The sequence below is a fragment of the Quercus lobata genome, chromosome 7 (genome assembly GCF_001633185.2).
Source record: "Quercus lobata isolate SW786 chromosome 7, ValleyOak3.0 Primary Assembly, whole genome shotgun sequence".
NCBI classification, from domain to species: Eukaryota; Viridiplantae; Streptophyta; class Magnoliopsida; order Fagales; family Fagaceae; genus Quercus; species Quercus lobata.
Window position 1 is genome coordinate 44,085,361 of NC_044910.1, and position 24,329 is coordinate 44,109,689.

General features: G+C 35.6%; 1 protein-coding gene across 10 annotated transcripts in view; it reads left to right on the forward strand.

Moving 5' to 3' along the window:
* Positions 1–1,451: 1,451 nt before the first annotated feature.
* LOC115953248 (chromodomain-helicase-DNA-binding protein 2-like) overlaps positions 1,452–24,329 on the forward strand; it is a 32,822-nt gene continuing 9,944 nt past the window's right edge. Inside the window, exons 1-17 of one of the 10 annotated variants that reach the window (XM_031070834.1) lie at positions 1,861–1,947; positions 3,222–3,647; positions 3,814–4,305; positions 4,553–4,610; positions 4,719–4,836; positions 7,293–7,377; positions 13,071–13,150; positions 14,150–14,343; positions 14,481–14,611; positions 14,702–14,998; positions 17,848–17,997; positions 20,045–20,299; positions 20,573–20,713; positions 20,787–21,098; positions 21,251–21,415; positions 22,269–23,217; positions 23,421–23,611. In XM_031070834.1, coding sequence (XP_030926694.1) covers positions 4,724–4,836; positions 7,293–7,377; positions 13,071–13,150; positions 14,150–14,343; positions 14,481–14,611; positions 14,702–14,998; positions 17,848–17,997; positions 20,045–20,299; positions 20,573–20,713; positions 20,787–21,098; positions 21,251–21,415; positions 22,269–23,217; positions 23,421–23,611 — 3,063 coding nt within the window. In that variant the 5' untranslated portion in view covers positions 1,861–1,947; positions 3,222–3,647; positions 3,814–4,305; positions 4,553–4,610; positions 4,719–4,723. Of the gene's footprint in view, positions 1,695–1,860; positions 1,948–3,221; positions 3,648–3,813; positions 4,306–4,548; positions 4,611–4,718; positions 4,837–7,292; positions 7,378–13,070; positions 13,151–14,149; positions 14,344–14,480; positions 14,612–14,701; positions 14,999–17,847; positions 17,998–20,044; positions 20,300–20,572; positions 20,714–20,786; positions 21,099–21,250; positions 21,416–22,268; positions 23,218–23,420; positions 23,612–24,329 lie in introns of those variants that run through there. The other 9 variants (XM_031070837.1, XM_031070838.1, XM_031070832.1 and 6 more) reach the window with 9 other exon arrangements.

A 24,329-nucleotide genomic window follows, 5' to 3' on the forward strand; every position in this document is an offset into this window, starting at 1 on the left:
TAATTGGTGGATTTTTTAAACAACATAAATAGATATTTTTGAGTGACACTTTTATAAGACTTTTGTAGTAAAATTTATAGCATTTATAACATTACTCTAATATATATATTTATAAATCCAACTATAAATCATTACATATTTTAGAAATGTATAATTTAAAAAAAGTGTAAACTAATACCATATATAATTTAAATAACTTCTAAAAATTTTGTATAATTTAAATTATATAATTATAATTATTTTTAATTATATTTGCGTATATACACGAGAGTCGAGACTATACACTACTTCGACTAACGTGACTCATCGCTGGGGAGGAAGGGAGGAGCCATTGCCCCCATAGGTTTTAAACATTTCATCCACCCTCGTATAGTTTTTTATTAAAAAATAAAAAATAATTTTACTAAAAGTCCCCCAAAGTTAAAAAAGTTTACTACATTTATGATAAGTTTGACTTGGTTACCTTGAAAAGCAAAATTATGATTTCACCGCTGTGATCCATTGTTTCGTGAAAGGGCTTATTCGTGCTCGTGGCATGGCACATATGTCTAATCTCCCAACAATAGATTTTCATATACATTATCATAAATTTCATAAATAAAGGTGTTATAAGAAAGTGAGACTTGTGGCATGTTCCCCTCTTTTGTAAATGCTATCAGTGAGACTCCTTGCTGTTAATTAGGCAGCGCTGTGTTTTCTTCCTTTGTTTTCGTGTCTTTTGGCTTTGTTATTTGTTAATACAAATTTTCCATTCAATTTTTTTTTTTATAAACAAATAAAAAAGTGACTTCATATATATATATATATATATATGCTAACCGCACGAGTAATAGACAATATTTTTCTTATCTATCACTTACAATGATCTATTACATTAGCAAGTGTCAAACTCTATTCTAACTTAATTTTAGTGTATATGTGTGTGAAACTCTTTTTTTAAGATTTGAATTTTGGACCTTAACCCCCACACCCCAAAAGTACTTGTACTAATGGAGATCTCTCGACTCTTACTCCACACATCCCACAAGACCATATAAATTTATACTTGTAAAGTGACTATTACTTTAAAAGTGTACAGTAATAAATATTTGTTTAATAAAATATTTTTAAAAAGTTTTGAGACCCATTTAATGAAAGATATAAAATACTATAAAACAAATCAGTTATTGTTGTTTTTTTACATAAAAAGTTTGAACTCCAAACTTTGCCTCCTCACATCTTATAAATAATTATATTTACAAAATGACCCTCGCATCAAGCGTGCGTAGTTACATCGGTCAATTTTTTTAAAGAAGAAAAGTGTCTACTTATTAAGTTATAAACTTTGATTAATCCCACGTTGTACTCTTGTTGTCTTAATGTAATCCTATATATCCCAAAAATAAAACCGACACGTTCCGGTAATCCCTTTCGTGTTTTTTTGTCGTCTTTAAGGCTGACGTGGGAAAAGTCTACCATCACTGACAGGTACAACACTGCCATTTACACACACACTCTCTGCGCTTTGCTTTGCTTTACTTTTCTCACAAGCTATTCCATTTCCGTCCATCTCTGTCTTTGCCTTTGCCTTTGGGAGGAGAAGCTGCCTGTACAGCCAAGCCAAGAAGACTCATAATCAAAGAAAGAATCACTTTTTCACCGATTCCCCTGTCTTCTTCATTCAGATTTCCAAAACGTAATCAAATAATCTCTATGTATGTATGTGTGTGTGTGTTCTTTTTGTTATGTAATTTGTTCTTCTTGCTTGTTGTGCTTATTTTCATGTTTTGTGAGTATGCAAATGTGTGTTTTGTTACTACTTTATTTGGTTTTTGGTTTTGTTTTGAGAAGTTCCACACGCTTACTAAATGGGTTTTTTTTTAGAGCTTAACGCGCGCACCCAAATCGGTTTAGAAAGCACAACCTTGACTGGCCGGAGAAGGAAGTGTTATATGAAGCTAATACGAAGTAAGAAGCATTAATTTATTTTAAAAATACACCACCCACACGTGTTTAAGATTTCGTGTTTTCTGTCTTTATGAATTAAAGTTCCCTTTTTTTTTTTCTTGGTTTTAAAGTTCTTGCCTTTTTATACAATTAATCTAATAGTATAATAAATGTATGTATGTATGTATTTATGTATGTATGTATGTATAAAGTAAATGTAGATCTTTCCCTCTCTTTCTTTTCAAATTTCGATGTTATTTTGTTTGCTGATGACGTTGTTGTTGTTGGAAAGTTTTAATATGTTTTGTTGTTTGGTCAATAAATAATGAAAATAAGGTTGGACTAATTGCAACATGGATCAATGTTTTGTGCTCAGTAGCAAGTAGGGACTGTACTAGGCAATCTGGATTAAAGTTATATTAGGAGGAGCGATTTTTTGGTTATTGTTGTGGTCCAAGAATCACAACATTGCTCACATTGTGCAGAGCCTTTAGGTGCCAAAGACTTGTCTCTCACTCCTAATTTGTTTTAAATTGCTAGGATATTACAAATTGATGTGTCAAATTTTAATATTACCCCACAAAAGTAATTAAGAAATTTATTAATTATGTTGTTGATGTGGTACCAGTCGCATTCGTTGTAACATTTTATAGTAAAATTGGTAGTAGCTTTAGCATTTTCCATTACTTAATTCATTTGTGAAAAGGGGTTTAGTTTATTGTTTGGCAGGCTTGTTCATGTTGCAGACCTTATTTTCTATGGTTTGGATAATGGTTATATCCAGATGTTATTTATAACTTAGTATTTTGTCTGCGGTAGCAAGAAAAGCTTTAGAGTTGGGACTTTTATGATGTTGTATCAAAGTATAGAAAACATTGGCTGAATAATTGTCCTTCTAGAACAGCTTGATCATATATGTTACTTCGAACTGCTAATAGTTGATGAACAGCCGTATGGCTGGATTACTTTTCCCTTCTTGAAAATCTTTCTGTGGATTATATTGGAGAATATATATTGACACTTGGCTGGATAAGTAGATATGTAATCTAACTTGTCACAAAAAATAGAAGCATATTTTTTAACTTCCATCACTTTCTTGTGATTATTTTTGGGCAATGATATTTCCGTACAAACTTCTGTACAAATCATATTACAGTATGACTCTTTTTTCCCAGTTGAAACTATGAAAAATGATGATAGAGTTGGTTAAGGAATGAGACTTGACAGTAATTTCGACGCAAATAAGATGTGTAATAGTGTTGATTGTTTGACTAATTCTGGATTTGCAATGACAGATTCATATTTCCAGTAAGTTCAAAGAGGAAAACACTAGTAAAGACTTTCATTTAACCGAGCTCTTCAAGTACGATAGGTTATGAAACAATATGATGAGGGGAAGCCTATTCTAGCTAAAAGGACATTAAAGAGAGTTGAGAAGTGAAGGATATCAAATGTTTCAAAAAGGACAAAGGAGGGTTAGTGGTGCATCCCATATCTTTCTGTTACAAAGAAAGCTGAGAAGGTTAGCTCATTGGGTACTAGTGGGAAGAAGGTGAAGTTGGAGGGGAGCAAGGAGCACTTTAAGCTACATATTAGTGAATATTGCAGAACTGAAATGCTAAGTGTTGAGCCTAAGTGTAATAGTCCTGGGAGGGTAGGAATGGATGCCCGTAAGTACAGGGAATGGCCTGGATCACGCATAAGAAAAGCTAATGTGTCAGGTATTGCCATACTTTTTAACATTAAAAGTTTCATGTACGTTTATATGTACAGATTACAAATGGTTGCTAGGGAAGTATATCTGCCCTCAGATTAGATGGTTGCTGAAGATTGCATTTCATTCCAATTTCTTTTAATGATATTATTTGTTTTTATCTTTGTTAAAAGGATTGGATGCACTGGGCTGGGGGAGGGAAGGGATATCACTAAAGTAAAGTCATACCCAGTGCACAAAGCTCCCACTTCTTGCGGGGTCTAGGAGGGGTCATAATAGGCAACCTTACCCCCAATTTTTTCTTTTGAGAGAGGTTAATTCCTAGACTTGAGCCTACGACTTGTCGCTTTTGGTGGTAGGTTCTTGCCATCACACTAAGGGTCGTTTTTGGTGATATCACTAAAATAAAGTGCAAATACATTTTACTTTTTTTCTCTCTTTGATGCCTAATGGGTAATCCCTTGTCAAGTTGGCTTTGTTGGCATGTTGGTGTAATGAAACTTGGTGGGAGGAGAGCCATGTTGTTCGGAAATTGGTGCCATTTCATGTGGACTATACAGCATTGAAGAGAAGTAGCAGTCCTTAGAGGGATCAAATTGAGATTTGTTATGACTTTATTTTCTTGAGTCTTGCCTTTATCTGGCCTTGGAGAGTTGGAGTTCCAGGTTCTGATGATTTGGGTTTTTAATTTTATTTATATTTATTGAATTTCATTCATGCCTTAAGTGTTTGACTTGTTTTTCTCTTTACCTTTTATTGTTCTTTTGTATTTATTTATTTTTCTCTTCCCTTATCTGGAGTACCTTCTATATACTTCCTGTGTATTGGAGTTATGCTCCCCTTTTCTTTTTTCACGCTTCTAATACATTGTTACTTATCAGAAACTGAAGATAGTGTAGTCTATATTCCCAGGTCTCCAGCTCTTCAATTTGATTTCTTGAAAAGGAGCAGGCTAAATTCTGTAAATTAGGTCATTACACATTAACTTATGAAAAGAAAAAGATTAGGTCATTATACATCTGCACACTTCTGTATATTGGTAAACATCTTAGATATTTATTTTCTTTTGACTTTATAGAGGTTATGCTAGGAAAGAGGGAAAAATTGTCTCAGGGTGGTGGTGGTGCCGCTGGAGCCAATGCTTCCAAGGAATTTGAGGAAGGGGTGGCTGAGATTTCCCATTCAAAAAGGCAAAGGTATCCCTTCTGCTTCTTTCTATTTTTAATTTTCCATTATTTTTGGTGCTTTTTCTCTAAGACGGCTAAAGCCAATTTGCAAAATCCTGCTAGTTTGAAGTTCAAGCAGAGGAAATTCTTACCTAGATTAGAGTGAAAAGCACCATTTTAGGCTGTGATGTGTTGTGTTATGAAAAAAGTTAAAGAAAGAAAACTTTGTATTATTACTTACTGAGGGAAAACCTATTATAAATAGAACAAAGATGTGCTATACATGGATAGATTATGCCACATGAATTAATAATGTGCTGTCTTTAACCTGCACACTTTATGGGGAAGTATTGTGCAAATGGTGTTTAGGTCTTCATTGTCTCCATGCTTGATGCTGCTCAAAATTTTAACTAGATAAAAATTGAATATAGGTAACTGAAAGCCATTATAAGTCATTCATTTGGGCAACTAATGCGTGGCATTGGTGATGTCTAGTGTTTCAGCTATATTTATATGGATGAATTATACAACCTAGGAACCTGTCTGAATATTGATTCAAACTTCTACATATTATTGATGCATCTAATCATTCATATTTGATGTGGTGTGGAATAGCAAATTTTTTTTGGGGACCACTGGGGAGAATGTTTTGGTGGGAATGTGGTGTGGCTCTTTAAGGTACAAGCTAATATACTGCCACTAATCCCTAAATCGTAAGCTGTTAGCAAATGATGAATCTAATTTGATAGTTTTTAGACCCCTTAAAACCAATTGATTTAGCCTAGGTAATAAGCCAAGTTGTTACTTAGTCCAATTTAACAAGTCTAGGTTATCACAATAACAAAAATCAAATAATGCAAAGCAGCAGAAAATAAATAACACAAGATATGATCACCCAAGAAACTAAACCGGTAAAAATCTGGAGAGGATTTGACCTAGCTATCCTCAAGGTAAACTTGAATCCACTATCTTGAAAGAATCGAAGTTCATACAATAAGACTTACAAGCCCCCACGCTTGACTTCTTATTGCTACCAACCAGTAGAATTTACTGACACGACCACGTGCAAGCTCCGAATCCACGGACTCCTTCTTTCTTGGATTCACCACCAGATACAAGCACACTCGCTTGTGTTTTCTTTAAACTTCAATTGCAGCAATTGAGTTGATCATCAAGGTGTAGATAAATCTTCTTCTTGAAAACTCTAAGTTTGTGTAAAGGAAAGCTTCTTTAGATCTCACAAGAGATTTACACAAACCGCAATATGAGCAACACTAAAACGTGGCTAGAGTTTGCCTTTTATACTTAGGACAAATTAGAAACCCTAAAAACGTTTTAAAACAACTAGCGTTGAGTTGAAAAATTCTGCAGAAAAACATTCTGCCCGAGCTTTGATCGATCGAGCCAGGCTGAAATGCATTAATCTTTTCTGCATTAAGCTCGATTCCAACTTTACATAAATGCACAACTTTGAGCAAGACTAAAACACATCTAAATACATTGTTTTGATCATGGTTTGCCAACAATACAAATAAGAGTTCTAAATACATAAAATCCTAAGTCTTTAGAACCTAACATAATCATTTAACTATTATTCTAATACTCCCTTGTGTTTGCGTCCAAATTCCCTCTTAAAAAGTGGAACTCAACATGTTAGATTTGAAGTTTTTAAATGAGAGGTAGAGTGGAGTCAAGGTTCGAACTTAGGGCCACTTGCTTTGATACCATGATAAACTACCACTAGTACCTAAAGTTTAAGCTGTTATGAAAGGATCAATTTAATCATGTAACCATTATTCTAACACATACTATAATAATTTAATATGAAACATGCACTTGATGTGACAGAAACATAGCCATTGACATATTCAAGAAATTCATAAAACTGGACATGGTGAGGATGCAACAATATATCTTTAATCCATATCTATATATGTCTATGTATATCTTTCTATATCGATGTGTATCCATGTATGTATAATGTATATGGATACTTGTATGTATGCTTGCATGCAGATATCTATATTTAAATAGTCATCACTGCTCATCTGACAGATGCCCTTTCAGTATCTCATTTGCAGAAATGTTCAAACACGCCTAATGCTTGTTTATTGAGTGTTAATTTGCATATAATACAGAAAACGTTATTTAGAAAAAAGTTGCAAACTTTACAACAACAACTGTATTCTGTCTGACATAAGTCTATAGTATATATGATTCCAGCACATTCAGTCTCTACAAATTTAGCATTCATCAACACCTTGTATATTTAACTTAGACAAAATCACTCATCTAGATTGTTGCAGTGAATGATATATGATTATATTGGATGACATCCGTAGTTCCTTGTTACATTTTTTTCTCAATTTTCTGCATGCATCTATAGACAGTAGACTAAATACTTTATGGATTGAAAGATAAAGCATTAATATCTAATAGTTTATGGAGAAGACTGACAATTATTAATTTTCTATTTATGTTTTCAGGGTAGATGTAGATTCTAAACAACAGTGTGTTTCTAATACAGAACCAAGCCGTGAGGCCCATGACTTGCATAACGTCTCTCTTCCTGTATGTTCATTTATTTTTTCAGCCTTTATTTTACTTCTCTTTCCTTTTGCTAGTCACTTCTATTTATAGGACTTTATAATGTGTGGATGTTAGTTTGCAATTCTATAATTTGTATACATTCTCATATGCTTTGTGTCGAAGTATATAGGAAGAATTCAATGAGGAAGATTAAAAATGAGGGGCTAAAAATATGGTTTTGAAAGAGAGAGAGATAAGAAATCTTGGAAAGGAGGAAGATTAAATGGGAGGAGCTAAAAATATGTTTTTTTTCCCCTCATTTACTATCTATTTATCTAATTCTAATAGATGTATAAGAAATCCAGGCAATGGGAAGTCTTATCATTATCAGTATCATATGTCTTGGTATAGCCATTGGCAACTACTATAACTTTGAGGCATCATCATACCTGTCAAGATGAAATTTAATGATTTATACCCATTTACATCCAACAGCATGTTTGCCATGCATTAAAGGAGCAAGATCCCAAATGTCATTCTGGTGTGTAGTGGCCATTTCCAATTCTATGGCCTGTTGGGTCAGAGAGCGCATCTTGAACAGTTATAAGAATGGAAACACCTGAAAAGGAGGAAATAAAATGGGAGAAAGAAGGAGACAACATCTGGCAAGAAACAAAATTACTAATGGGATGTTCAGTAACACGGGAATGTGTACCTTTTCGGTGAGCAATAGGGAGTATGATTTGGGAGTGCATGGCTAATCAGTAGACTATGAGGATGATGAAGGGGTACTGAAGCTGCTGGTTGTGGATGTCTGGTATGGACTTGCAATGGGGCTGGAGCCTTTGGAGTGGAATTCAGTGGCAGGGGATCCTTTGGAAACACTGGCGCAGGAGAAGGAATAGAAATAGGTGAGGAAAATAGTGAAGTCAGAGCTGAAAGGGATAAATAACTCAAACTGATATTCCTCTGGTGAACGAGGTCAGAAATATGAACTCAAGGTAACATCAGCACTGCTAAAGTAGCGGTATAAGACTATAGAGTAGTTGTGCAATCAAGAATAATGGAATGCTCCAGTTAATGAGGTAGCACGCGGTTAGAAGCATGTCACTCCAGAAGTGTTTAGGTACATGCATATGAGATGAGAGTGCATTCAACATCATTTCTATTCTTGCTCTTTGCGACCCCATTTTTGGTACAATGCCTTCATCATATAAATGTTTTAGAGACATTCTTTGGCATTGTTGAAGTGCATTATTCAGATTTTATGTCCAAATTGGATTTGGACTTCTTTGCAAAAAGGCTGAAGAATGGACATCAGCTAAGAATGATTTTTCATTAAAAACAACGAAGTCATTCAAGAGTAGTCGTCAACAAAGTTAATAAAAATTATTGAAACTTATTTGACACAGTTTGAAAATGACCCCATACATTTGGATGTACTAACTCAAAGGGGTTTCAAGCACGATTGACGAAACTAGAGGGAAACGAACATGATGATGTTTACTAAATTGATAAGCTTCACAAGATAAAGAAGAAATGTGGTCATGATCCTTACTTGACACTTCAACATGAATAGGTGGATGGCCAAGCGGAGAGTGCTACTACAAAGGAGAAAGGGAAGATTGAAGGGCTGAGGTGGGAGCCAAATCCAGATGGTAGAGACCATCAACCTCGTGCCCCATACCAATCATCCAATTCGTCTGGTGATCCTGAAAAATATTAATCCTTACTAGCCACAACTCCCAACACAAATTTGATTGTTGTTAATTTTACAATTGGGGAGAAGATCATTGTATCAACATCTTTTGTTGAAATCCCTCAAACAGCTAATCTGGCTTCAGAGTGTTTACTGTCATCAAGTTCTTTGATCCTATAAACTCACTTATTATGTAAAGCTTTCTTCTCCAATGGTAGCTCAGTCAACTCCAATGTCTAATTTTACTCCCACTTGGATGAATTTTTATCCTGCAATGTTTCATCATAATACTTATGTTCACTGCCATCAGACAATAGCCAATTGAATAGAAAGGGAGAATACTGTTGTGGAGCTACTATCTTTGGACTATTTTGAACTCTGATTTTCACATAACTTCTAGAAATATCTTCTAACTCAACATTACTCATCATTTTTTAAAAACAAAAGTGACTCCATTTTTTGACTCTAAAACTGACATGTCCTTTTACATCATATCTTCATTAAGTATGACATTCCTTCTAATTATTTTCACATTTTGATCATCCTAAAATCAATAACCGAACTCATCAATGCCATACCCAATTAAAGTACATTTCTTGAACTTCGAATCAGCTTTACTTCTTGCTTCAGAATCCATATGCACATATGAAACACAACCAAACACTTTCAAATATGAAACCTTTGCCTCTTTACACTCCAAGCCTCCTCTGGTAGTTGTGCATCTAGAGAAACAGGACCACAGTTAAATAATTAAGTATGCAGTCAGGTTTATTGCGTTAATTGAATTAACCCAAAACATCCGGGGAAAACTAGTGTGTATTTCCATGTGTCTGGCATGTGCATTAAGTGTTTTATTCATGCATTATACAATGCCTTTTTTCTGCTGTGTCTTTGAAACAACCTTCTCCATTATGATCCCTTTAATAGCTCCAAATTCTTTCAACTCCTTATTATCACTCCCCTCCATTATCTCATCTCAATCATTTTATTTTTAAACATATCTCATTCTCTACAATGGCTTTCCACTTCTTGAATGTATTAGAGAAATCAGTTTTGTATTTCTAGATATAAACCCATGCCTTTCTTGTTGAGTTGTCAATAAAGGTGATATAATGCAATGTCTCTAAGAGATGAGTCTGGAGCAGGCACTCACACATCTGCATGAAGCAATTCTGATCTTTCCACTTTGGTTGTTTTGCAACTTTTGAAAAGCTGACCCTCTTCTGTTTCCCTAAGATACAGCTTTTACACAAAGCCAAATTTATAGATTCTATACTTGATAGCTTTCCCTTCAACAATTGTATCTTCATCCCTTATTTTTACTCATATGACCAATCATACGGTGCGATAGTTTTGAGTCTAAGCAGCTGTAACAACATTCTTTTGTTTGGTCATTGTCATGTTAAGAGTGTCATTTTTTTTTTATGATAAGTAAGAATGATATATATACAAACGGCTACTCTATGCATGAAAAACATAGAGCAGGCCCAGGAAATACAAGAACAAAAACAAAATGAAAGCAAAAAAGAAACCCAGACAACATATTAATTACAAAGGAGAAAGAGAGCAAAGAAAAGAAGGGAGAGAATCACTAGACGTGAGTCCCCAAGCTTGAGACCAATCAAAAAGAGTCCCACAAAAAGAAGCAAGCATCTTATTGTCGGAACTATCCAAATCCTCAAAAATCCTCTGATTCCGTCCCTTCCAAATGCACCATAGGATGCATAATGGAACTAAGTTCCAAATCTGAGACGAATGCTTCCCCAACCAATTCCACCAGCCAAAAAGCAAATCTGGGATCAATGTAGGAATAACCCAAGACAAAGCTTCACAACCGATGAACCATCTCACAATGAAGAAGTAAGTGGTCCACCGTCTCTCCACAATGTCGACACATAATGCACCAGTCTACAAAATCCAATCTCTTTAATCTCATGTTATCACCCGTAAGGATCTTATTCTAAGCTGCACACCAAACAAAAAAAGAAACCCGTCTAGGAGCCTTTACTCTCCATATACCTTTTCAAGGAAAGACAATGGAGGGGGAATCCCGCAATTTATTATAATACGACCGGACGTCAAAATTCCCATTAGGTTTCAACTTCCATCTCATCCGGTCTCCAACATCCAGAGGAGGAGTATTAGCTCCCAATATACGAAGAAAATGCAGCCCTTCATCCATCTCCCAATCATTAAGATCTCGACTAAAACGAACATCCCAAATTCTTCTAACCTCCGCCCCTTGCCTTGACAAAGAAGCTTCTATAGATGCCTCCTTGTTAATGGAAATACCATACAGCCTTGGGAAAGCCAATTGGAAAGGTTGATCCCCATATCACCCATCCTGCCAAAATCTCATTCTATTCCCCAACCCAACAACAAATTGGCAATTTTTGCTAAAATCCTCACATCCCATATGAATGCCTCTCCACAAACCGCACCCATGAACCCCCCTACCTAGCTTTGAGGTCCAGCCCCCCATTCTTCCCCATATTTTGAAACTACCACCCTCCTCCATAACCGATCCTCTTCCTTCCCAAACCGCCACAACCATTTCCCCAATAAGGCCTTATTGAAAGTGGTAAGTTTTCTTATCCCCAAGCCACCGTTAGCTAAAGGCACACAAATTTTATCCCATCCAACCAGATGAGTCTTGCTATCACCCCATAGAAAATCCCTTTGCAACTTTTCAATTTTATTAGCCACATAAGTATGAAGGGTAAATAGAGAAAGAAAATAGGTAGGAAGACTAGATAATGTACTCTTGAGTAACATCAATCGATCCCCTTTAGACATACAATTTCTTCCACCCGGCTAATTTCTGCTCAATTTTTTCCAAAATGGGATTTCAAATTGAAGGGGAGTTGTGAGAAGCCCCCAACGGCATGCCAAGATAAGACATAGGTAGAGATCCAACTTTACCGTCCAAAATATTAGCTAGGGCATGCACATCATCAACCTCCCCTATTGGAACCATTTCACACTTGTGCACATTGACCTTCAAACCAGTTACTGCCTGAAAACTGAGTAACAACAGCCGGATATGAAGAATTTGCTCCACATCTGTGTCACAAAATAGGATAGTATCGTCTGCAAACAATAGATGTGAAACACTTTCCCCACCATCCCTCCTACCCTTAACTTTAAAGCCATGGATCAATCCAGCTCCCTCCACTCTTCTCAGCATCCTATTGAACACCTCCATCAAAATAAAAAACAGCATAGGGAATAGCGGATCCCTTTGTCTTAAGCCCCTTGAACTACTAAAAAAATTAGTTGGAGACCCATTAATCAAGACAGAGAATTGAACTGTGGATATACAAGTACGGATCCACTTACACCACTTCATTCTAAAACCCATTCTCTTCAACAAATCCAGCAAAGCCTCCTAGTTCACATGATCGTAGGCCTTCTCAATATCAAGTTTTCAAATGACTCCAGGAACCCTACTCTTCCTTCGGCTATCCACACACTCATTCGCAATAAGAGTCGAGTCAAGGATTTGTCTCCCACCCACAAAGCTATTATGAGTCTCAGAGATCAACTGATCTAAATAAAACAACTCTCAAACGATTTGCCAAAACCTTAGCCAAGATTTTATACACACTCCCCACCAAGCTAATAGGTCGGAAATCTCTAATATTAGAAGCGCCGTTCTTTTTAGGAATTAAAGCAATGAAGAAGGAGAAGAGAGGTTTGGTGCACTTTAATGTTTGGATGACTCAAATGATCATTGGAATTTTGGTCTTATAAATACAAAGACACGTGCTTGATCTTGAGAATGATAATTCAAGACTGTTTCACCATTCTGGTTCTTCAACTGGAAGACAGCATGATTATCTATTATGGAATACGCATGTGCCAATTATATTATCAAATAGGAATCTTTAAGCTTCCCCCCCTTTGAATTTATCTGGAATAAATTAGTTTGAAACATTTTTCACATTTTTTCTTATACTTCATGCATGCTAGGATGGAAGGGAATTCATGGCTAGCTTAGCATGGAACTTAATGAAGAATGTCCTGAATTTTGCAGGGCTTAAAATCCCGTTTAGAAGGCAAAACTGATGGTGAAGACGTGAGATGTGTTATCTGCATGCGTGGAGGAAAGCTCCTGTGAGTTACCTGATTTTAATTGGTTTCTTATATTTATCTCTGAGTATCTTATATAAATTTGCAACTGGCATGTTGTGACCTCTTGACCTTGTTATTAATTTTCTCCTCCAATTGTGTTCACCTACATGTTCCTTCCATGAACAAATCTACTTCTATGTTAGACTTTTGAAATCTTATATGTAATGCATCTACTCTTACATAGGATTGGACCTGCTTAACTGGGGTCCTGGGCGGAGTGGCTTTGGAGTTTGGATATAGACCTATTGTTTAAAATATTATTCTGTATTTTCTGGTATCTTGGAACTAATACTGTCTGCCGTCTGGTTTTGTATGCTTGAAATTTGTTTATTAAGAAGAGAAAAAAAAAAGTAATATACTCTCTCTATGTTGTCAATAAATTACCGATTGTTTCAAAAGCTTAAGTTGTTAGGAAATGATGAAGTTAATTGTTGAACCATTTTGTTACACTCCCCCTCATGTGTGGTCCCAAATTCTCCCTTTATAATTGCGACCCAAAACGTGAGATATTTAACCTTTTAAGGTAGATAGGAGGCAAGATTCGCACTCAGGACCTCTTGTTTTGATATCATGATATATTATTGATTGTCCCAAAAACTTAAGTTGTTAGTAAATGGCAAATGTAATCATTTAACCATAATTCTAACAACGGTAACATGCCCATTATGGCTTGCCATATTTATATTTGATTATTGTATCTTGCAATTGAGAAATTGATTTTTTTCCACCTGATAATATCTCTGTGATGTTGAGAGGTCCTTGTTGCAAAGTTTCTGCTAATTTAATTTTATACATGATAATGACTAAGAATTATCAGTCCAGTTTTGAAGTCAACAATTTGGAATATGCTGAGCATAAGTTGATAGAATCTGTAAAATAATTTTAAAAAGAGATCCGTGAGTTGCTTTCATCTGTATCGCTGTATGCTAGCTACTTATATCTTTATGTCTTAAACTTTGCCTATTTTCTTCGCTACAATAGCAGAAGCTGCGATGGAAAAGGGTGCAAAAGGAGGTACCACCTCTCTTGTCTCAATCCTCCTCTGAATTATGTCCCTCCTGGAGTATGGCATTGTGTTTGGTGTGTTAAAAAGAAGATGGAAATGGGCGTGCATTCTGTCTCTGAAGAGGTTGAATCTATCTGGGATGCCAGAGAGGTGGCTTCGGATCATGAAGGTATGCTGCAAAATACTCATGGTATTTGTTTAATTTTTTTTAATCACTCCTTTTGAAGCACTTAATCAGTTCTTTGTACATAGTACGGGTAACTGGGTGTTTTTTTTGGTAATAATGAGTTGGTCCCATGGTGCTAGTGTTGCAGAGGCAGAAGCAGTATTTTGTCAAATACCGTGGTCTTTCTCACGTTCACAACCGTTGGATTCCAGGAACACAGTTGCTTACTGAAGCTCCCAAACTTGTTGCAAAATTTAACATAAAAAACCAGGTTTAGTAACTCTTTATTTTCCTGTGGAAAAGAATATAATGCTATCATGATTGGTGATTTCTGTGATTTTAAATTTTATACATATTTCAGATCTTACGGGTAACAAGGTGGAAATCAGAGTGGACTGTGCCTCATCGTTTGCTACAGAAAAGAATGCTATTATTTCCGAAACAATCTGATGAACCTTGTGATGGAGACTATGACAACAATTCAGATTGCCGTTATGAATGGCTTGTGAAATGGACTGGTCTTGGTTATGAACATGCTACATGGGAGTTGGACAATGCTTCATTTTTTATTTTGCCTGAATCTTTGAAGCTCAAAAGCGATTATGAAAGCCGTCATAAGAAGTCAGAAAGTCTGTCAAGTGCATATAAAGCAGATGAGGTGCCTTTGATAATGCAGATAAATATACAATCTATTATCTATGGTTATCTCTAATTACATTTTTCTCTTTCATGCATCTTTTTAGATCATAACCTTAATTTAGGATTCATTTCCATGGCCATTATATTCATGTTTTCCTATAAAACTAGGGCTTAAAATTAATGCATATGTGTTTTATTTTTATATTCAATTTAATGTGTAAGTTCCATTTTTGCATAGGTTTTTTTTCAATACCGTCTCTTACAGTTCATATGTTATGATATGAATATACCACACTAATTTGTTATTTATGGATGATGACCCCTCTCCATCTATCCAAATTTTAACATGTGCATTGGAACACTAACATGTTTAATAAGCATTAGTTGACATCCAGAGGACAACAATTTGCTTTTTCAACCTTCATGTTTCTTGTCAATATGCAGAAGTTTCACTAGATAAAATATGTGATGTGCGAACAAGAATGAACAAAGTTTCTCTCCAAAAAACCCTTCAAACTCCTCATTTATCTTTATATTGAGTGTGAATTTTGAAAATGTAACTGTTGGATTGCATGTTCTTATTATATCCTTCATGCTTGCAAAATTTCAAGAAAATCAAAAATTAATTGCTATGTCATCAGACAAATGTTAAAATTTCAAATTTTTGTGATATAAAATTGTGCATAAAAAATAAATTTATTGATCGAATAGTAAATAACATCTGATTTGAATGAAATTTGATATGTATGTTAAGAACATAAGGAACATGAAATTCGGTGGTTAGATTTTCAAAATTCACAAAAAAGAAGAAGAAGAAGAAGAAGATATATGAGAAGTTTGAAGAGTTTCTCTCCAAACTCAAAATTTGGACCATTAATCTTTCTGAAAGTGTGCTTATCGTAAGCCTAGAGATGTATTGCCAAACCTGAGAGTCTATTTTGCATCATAGGGTGTTCAAAAGAAATTGTTTGGACTTGCTTTAACGACTTCATATTTTCACATTGAATTATATGATTCAGTTGGTTGAAGTAAATAATTTTTATAAATCTTTAGGAGATCAGATTTGTGGCTGATTAAAAACATGAAGCAGCCCTTTGCTCAACTTTAAAGTACTACAGTAACATAAATAGTACTTTTTCCTATTGCAAGTTATTCGTATTCCAGCATTGACCCGGTACACAGGTAATTACTAGGGAAATCATTCTATAGATGATTAGAAAAAACAGTCATCAGTCAGTGATTAAGTAGTTATAATGAATTGTTAGACTTCTAGTAGATGCTGAATTTGTTTGTGGTGTGTCTCTAGCCTAAATTCAATTACACATTATTTTTAAGTTGAGTATTGAAGTAAAAGAGAATACTACAAGATTTAGGGCATACCCCACCACTACAGAAACAAAGAAGGGAAGTTGATGACTGGTAAAACTCTGCCAGTACTATATTCAAATAAAACAAGAAAACAGCAAAACGGCTGAACTGCCCAAAAGATCTGGCTAAGGAAAAAAGCAAAGCTGAACTGCAATAAGTTTGGAAATAACTTGAAATCTTCTAAAAGATCTAAACAAGATTCAAACTACCCCTGAAGTTTCCCGAAATGCCAATAAAGTGATAGGTAGTAATAAGAAGCTCAATACAGTAATGAGGGAAAGGGAAATGAATGCCCTTTTCAACATGGTTTCAGTTTGAGCCACTTCTCTGCTTTCTTTCTTCTTAGGCATTTCAGAGTGTTACATTTTCTACTTTCTGCAGTTCTTATTGAGGATGAATATATTTTTTTGGATAAGTAACGGAAATTTTATTGAAAACAAAATAAACCCAAGTACACTAGAAATTTGCTATGGGAACAATACAATCAAGGACCCAATATACAATGATCCAACAACTCAGAAATAGAAAAACAAGAAAATGTTGGTAAAGCTAAACTCCACTCAAGTAAAGTATGAAAGAAGAAAGACTTAATCTCAAGAATAGAATGTTCACATCCCTCAAAGCTTCTAACATTCGGTTCCCTCCATATACACCACATTATGCAATGTAACACAAACCTCCACAAAGCTATATTGCTTTGTCGGCTAAACCTGCCCCGCTATGATTCAAACACCTTTAGCATAACCCAATGGATTCCAAACAAGCTAAACACCATTGTCTACAACTCATATGCTATAGGGCAATGAAGAAGGATATGATCCATCGATTCTCCACATTGCTTGCACATACAACACCAATCTATAATCATGTCCTCTTCCGGGGATTATCTATAGAAAGGATCTTACCCAAAGCAGCAGACCATGAAAAGAATGCCACCCTAAGAGGGACCTTTGCTTGCCACACCATTTTCCAAGGGAATGACTTTATAGAAGAAGTGGATAAAGAGTGATAATATCCGCGAACCTCAAAACCTCTAAACTTAGCCGGCTTCCAACAAATTTTATCACAACCATTATCCCGCACCTCCCTTGAATAAATCATGTCCATAAACGAAGCCAAAGATTCTAATTCCCAATCATGCATTGGACGAGAGAACTGTACATCCCAATAAGGTCTCCCATTAGAGAAACACATAATCTTTGCTACCAAAGCCTCCCTAGCCCGAATAATACAGTAAAACTCTGGAAAAGCCTCCTTAAGAGGATAATCTTCATGCCACACATCATGTCAGAACTTGTATATAGTACCATCACCCACATCATGCCAGAACTTTATGAACATTTTATTTTATGTTCAATGCTAGTATGAGAATATGACTCATGTATGAGATGGAAAGCTTTACTTCCAACTGTTGAATGTTTGTATAGTTCTTTACGCATAGATTATACATTATTGTTTATGCTTCATTACTTTGTTTTAAACAATTTGCTGATACTGCAGGAAGAGAAAAGTACCATACGTGAATTGTCAGAGTTATCATTTGGAGGTTCACCTGGAGAACATAACCGTCATCTAAGTTTTGTGAACAAGCTTCGTGAGCATTGGCATAAAGGTCAGAATGCCATTGTTGTAGATGACCATGCAGAGCAGGTAAATACTTCTTATATCCGGTTCCTTGTTTATTTTCCTTACTGATTTTTATGTGTCAAGGGCTGCTGCTTGATACATAGTTTTAGACTGTTAATTGGTTTCTCATCCTTGTTCTCTTTAGTTATTTACCGTTTGTGGATGCTAGTAATATAGTTCTATGGCGATTTATGTAATCTCCGTTAGATTGTATAATGTTAGATGGAGAGACAAAAGTACATCTTATAATTCTCTAACAGGATAGCAACCCAATGACAGGATACACTAGGATTTGTTTTTTCCCTTTGGTCAGTTTTTGCTAACAATTTCGTTGTGCAGCCTAAAAGGAAAACATATTAGTTAAGTAGCATCTTGAGTCTTAGAGACTTGAGTTTGCTGAAGGAACTTGAGTCTCTAAGACTTGAGTTCTAAGAGGTGGCAAAACTGATGTGGACAAAAATTCACGTAAACACAAACCCCTTTCACATCTCTCCTGCAAACCCAACAAAAAACTCGCGCCACCACCTGGATTCCCACCGCCACCATGAATAGAACCTTCACCATCCCTGATCAGCGAACCTCGTAGCCTCCTCCTCATAAATTTGCTAACCACTTGCTGCCTAGAGTCCCTTAGGTACCAGATAAGAGAGAGAGAGAAAGAGGGGGGGGGGGGGGAAGTTCATTGGCTTCAATATGGGGTTTTGACCAAGAGAGATAGGGAACAAGACAGCGAGAGAAAACCACCTTGGTGGTGGCTCATTGTGTTTGTGCTCAAGCTCAATGAGTGAGCTTTGGTCTTGGAGGCCTGATTTGGGCTTGATCTGGAGAGAAAGCTAGAGAGAAGAAGAAAGGATCGGCAACTTCTCTTGTTTTAGGCAGAGTTTCTCTTGGTTTTCTTTAAGGAAATTGAGTCCTAGAGACTCGAGTTCCACATGAATTTTTTGTCAACATTAGTTTTGCCACCTATTAGAACTTGAGTCTCTGAGACTCAAGATGCTACTTAACTAATATGTTTGCTTGGCTACATAACGAAAATGTTTGCAAAAATGGGCCAAAGGGCAAAAAAATCTAGATATACTATGTCAAACAGGAATCCACTAATTATTATGATGGTCCATGAACTCCATCTGGCAAACCATTAGATGGCATATAGTCAGGTTTCTAATAGTTGTTTGTCATGAATGGAATTATTTTAGGATATTTTTGTAGAGTAAAAAACTTTATGATGACTTTAGTGGAAATGTATGCTAATAGTATACATATGTGCACAAACACATGTTTGTGAGATCAGCTGTGCATATATGGTGATTATATTTTACTTACAAAGCCCTAGCAAGACAAATTTCATCTCCTATGTATATCTTTGTAACATACATTGTGATGAGTGATGATATTTTAGATATGCATGCATCTCAATGGATGACCTCTTAAAATAATAATTAAGTGATTAAATTCACCATTTCCTAACACTTAAAACTTTAGGCGCAATCGGTAATTTATCATGATATTAGAGCAGGTGGTCTTGGGTTCGAACTCTATCTTTGCTATGCCTCCCATTTAAAAAGTTTAAATCCCACGTGTTGGGCCCTACTCACTAAGGAAGAGTTTGGGTCCACATGCCACCGGGGAGGTAGAAGTGCGGGGGGGGTAGGGGTAGGGGTGCTAGAATAGTGGTTAAATGATTAAATTCACATTCTCAATTTCCTAAAATTTTAAGCATTTGGGACAATCAATAATTTAACATGACCTTCCTAATTTATCAATAATTTTAAGTAGTTCAAAAATTTAACAATAAAACAAAGCACAGTAATTTAAAACTTTATATCATGCAACCCTGATGAGTTACATTTTAGTGTATTGTATTTTTATGCAATATGTTTCTTAATCTTCTTTTTCAGTTGGGGCTGAATCTATTCTTTTTCTGGAGATCTTCATTTGTATGCAGTGCCTGTATGTGTTTATACAGTTCTCAATGCTATTTTTTGTTGTTGAGGTCTCCAATGCTCAGAATTACATCATGTAGATCATGACATCAACATCAATTGACCAATTGCAATATTTCTTTTTTCAGGAGCAGGCTGTGAAGGTGATCTTGTTTATATTATCCTTGCATCTTGATGTACAGAAGCCATTTTTGGTCATCTCAACTTCCACTGCTCTTTCTGTCTGGGAAGCTGAGTTTTTGCATTTGGCACCATCTGCCAACATTGTAGTTTATTATGGGAACAGAGATGTCCGAAGTAGCATCAGATCATTGGAGTTCTACAATGAAGGTGGTGGGATAATGTTTAGTGTATTATTATCATCTGCAGATGTGGTTGTTGAGGTACTCTTATTTTACATTATAGTATTATGCCTTCAAGTAATGAGTGTGCAGATCAATAAGCTTAAGTTTTCCAGAACAGAATCAATATTCTTGGATGAGTTGTTATGTGACTGTTAATTTCTTACTTTGTTGCTCTCTCTCTCTCTCTTTTGGCAATAGATGCTGTTTTCAAAGTGGAAATTGGTTGCGTTTATTCTGGGTTCTCTAATTGTAGAAGTGGTGCCAAAGAATTTAAAAGTATCATGTTCATTTGTCCTTTATTTTGATATGCAGGATTTACAAGTGTTAGAATGCATAGAATGGGAAGCAATAATAATTGACAAGTGCCAACGTTCTAAAATGTCAAAGCATTTTGAACAAATTAGGATGCTAGCTGCCAATATGAGGCTTCTTCTCATCAGTGGTCAAATCAAGGTACGCATATCTATAACAAACATTTTCTGCTATGCTAGCTCAAATTAACTGATTTTGCTGCTGCAATTTTCAGGATTGTCAGAGTGATTATCTCAATTTGCTTTCCCTCCTTGATTATGGCTTTCATGGGTTAAACAGTGATAATATGGTGATTGACTCTAGTACTGATATTTCCCTATTAAAGGAAAGAGTAGCACAGTACATTGCATCTGAATGCAAGTCAGGCTCTCCTAGATTTGTAGAGTACTGGGTCCCTGTCCAGCTTTCCAATGTGCAACTTGAGCAGTATTGTGCTTCTCTGCTCTCAAACTCGATGTTTCTTTCTTCATGTTTGAAGAGTGAGCCAGCTGATGTGCTTCGTGACATTATCATTTCAGCTAGAAAGGTTACTCCTAACCTGACAACAGCACATGATTTTTTCTGCTTCACCATGATTTTTACCCCTTTCAAATGTCGAGTTATGCAATCTCATTACTTTAACTGCTATATTTACCATGGCTCAATTGTGATATGTCTGTTCTTGGTGTTTATTTGCAGTGCTGTGACCATCCCAATCTTCTGGATCAGTCTTTGCAAAGCTTTGTCACAAATATAGAAGAGAATCTGGATGTTGGAATAAAAGCAAGCGGAAAATTAAAAGCTCTTGATAAAATCCTTTTGGAGATTAGAAATCGGGGTCTCAGAGTTTTGATCCTATTCCAGGTAGCCTGCCTAATTGTGCTGATATATATATATATATATATATATTTATATAAAATTCGCCAAGAAATTATTTTTGTTATTTTACTACTTCAACAGCATCCTCAATAGTTCCAAGAGTACGATATGTTTCATGATTGCCTTCCATTTTGAGGAATATATGTGTACACCATCCCGTCTAGCAATGTTACTTTTATCGATATGTACCCTCCAGATCTTATGTTGGTTAAAAACAAGTATTATCTGTTTGAGAAAATGACGGTTTCTTTCAGAGTTAGCTAATGATATGTCTCTTATGATAACTATAGGAAAGGGACTTAAAAAAAAGAAGAAATCTTTTTCAACTTGTAAAGGGTCTTGGTGTAAACTTGAGCATCAAATCATCAAACCAACATTTCTAGATTTGATGTAAATATGTAACTGTTTTTCTCTCTCATGTGTAATTAAAACTTTTATGTTGCCTTTGCCCAAATTGTTAGAAGAGTTCCTAAAAACATGGGCTAATTTGGGTAACTCCCATTTATGTTGATAGGTGTTTGACAACTTCATGTGTGTTCTTCTTTCGTTATTGAATTCCCTTAATGAACTAGTGTGGTATCTCTAGTTTCCTATCAATTTCTATATAAGTAAATAGCTTCTGTTATTCAATCAATCCCTGATAAGAGTGTTGTTAACCTTGCTACCTTTTAAAAAAACTATGTTATCATTACAGTTTCTGATTTGAATTTACTCTGGTTTAGCTTATGTATACACACACACCAACACACATTAAAGATCATTCTGTTTTGTATATTATTTATTGATTTGGGGTTGAGAAAGGCATATTGTTCTCATTTTAAGGTTTACAATATGACAGTCAATTGGAGGTTCAGGACGGTATTCTATTGGAGACATTCTGGATGACTTTGTCTATCAAAGATTTGGTGGGGACTCATATGTACGTATAGATGGTAGAGGGTATGCCCATTCAAAGAAGCAAGCTGCTCTAAACATGTTTAATGACAAAGAGAATGGAAAATTTGTGTTCTTGATTGAAAATCGTGCTTGTCTCCCAAGCATTAAACTTTCATCAGTGGACACTGTTATACTATTTGGCAGTGATTGGGACCCACAGAATGATTTAAGGGCGCTACATAGGATCTCTATCAGTTCACAGTTTGAACAGTTAAAAGTATTCCGTTTATATTCATCATGTACAGTGGAAGAAAAAATTTTGATACTTGCGAAGGAGGGTATGGCTCTTGATAGCAATATACACTCAATAAGCTCGCATACTTGTCATTCACTGCTAAATTGGGGTGCTCCCTATCTATTCAATAAGCTTGATGACTTCCATGGTTGTAATTCCTCAGACTCAGGTTCAAACATGTCATCTGAACAGTCACTTTTAGATGATGTACTCCGTGAGTTGTCAACCCAATTGCCTAACAGTGGTGACAACAGTGACCCGAGTAACTACTCAATTATTTTAAAAATACAGGAGGGTGGAGTGTATGCCAGAAATCTTTCATTACTTGGTGAGAGGAAAATGCAGTTTGTGGACAATGAATCGCCTTCTATTTTCTGGAAAAATCTGCTTAAAGGAAGGAGTCCGCAGTGGAAATTTTTGTCTAGGCCATCCAAGAGGATCCGAAGAAAAGTTCAATATCTTCATGACTCACCAAAAGAATCTGAATTTGAAAATGTTGTTGTCACTAAGAAGAGCAGGAAAATGTTCAACAACACAGTTGATACTGTAAAATCCAACTCAAGATTGAAGGACAAAAGAAAATTAGTTACAAAAAAAAATACAGTCAAATTAGCTGGTACTACTGAATTTTTTTAGCTGCAATAGTTGGTCATCATATATTTTGTTTCAAAAGGTCCCCTGTATATGGTTATAATAAATCCAAAATTCTTATGGAGAAAAATGAAGAAAAAAAAATTTAAAAAGGATTTCAAGAAAATTTATCTTTCTATGGTGGCATTTGCAATCAATCGGTAACGTATTTAGTTTTGATGTTTACAGAGAACATGGGTGGCATAAATCAGGACAATGATTCTCCAACTGAACATCCTGTGGCTAGTAATGTTGCAAGAGAACCTGAAATTGACATGGTTGAATCCAGGAAACAAGAAATTCAGACTGATGTGTGGAAGACTACTCAATTCTTGCCAAAGCTGGAGATGTCAAAACTTTGTGAAATTCTACTGCTTCCAGTATGTTCTTCCTATGCTTTGTTGTATGCTTTTTAGTTCAAATACAAACACACTAATTTTTCTATTTGGGACCCGCTTTGCCAAGCCTCTGATTGGCTCATTTGTCCTTTTCATGCAACATGAATGCTCAATTTCCAATTGATTGGTGGCAAATATAAATTAGTTGTATAACTCACATTTCATCTTAGTTAACATACTAGAACTTCAATTCTCATTACTCTATGGAAGGGGCCACTCCTAAGTTTTGATGAACTTAATCTTTGGCAAGCATGATATGTAAGGCCAAGACAAATAATCTATTGTGAGCTTGGTACATTATGGGTCCTGCAACAATGGTGAGATAATAATGAACAGACTGCAGTGCATTGGCTTGTCTCTCCATCTATTCTCCCAACTAAAGGGATTAAACTGATGAAAAATTTCTTCCATGGAAAGTCAGAAATTATATGCAAGAATCACTCCTAAGATTCATAACCATACTGCTAAGCTAGAATAACCGCGTAATCTGAAATTATTTGTTAGTTACAGCAGCAGCTGAGTGTGATGATATTTGTTAATCATTTTGTGTGGTTGTAGCTCTTTCATAACGGGACATGCAAGTATGCTAAAATAGTTTCAATGGATTCTTCAAAGTGATCTATATAGATTGGTATTGTCTTTGGATCAATTCTACTTTGTTTCACTAAACTCTTGTAATTACTTAGAGCTGTGCTTAGCA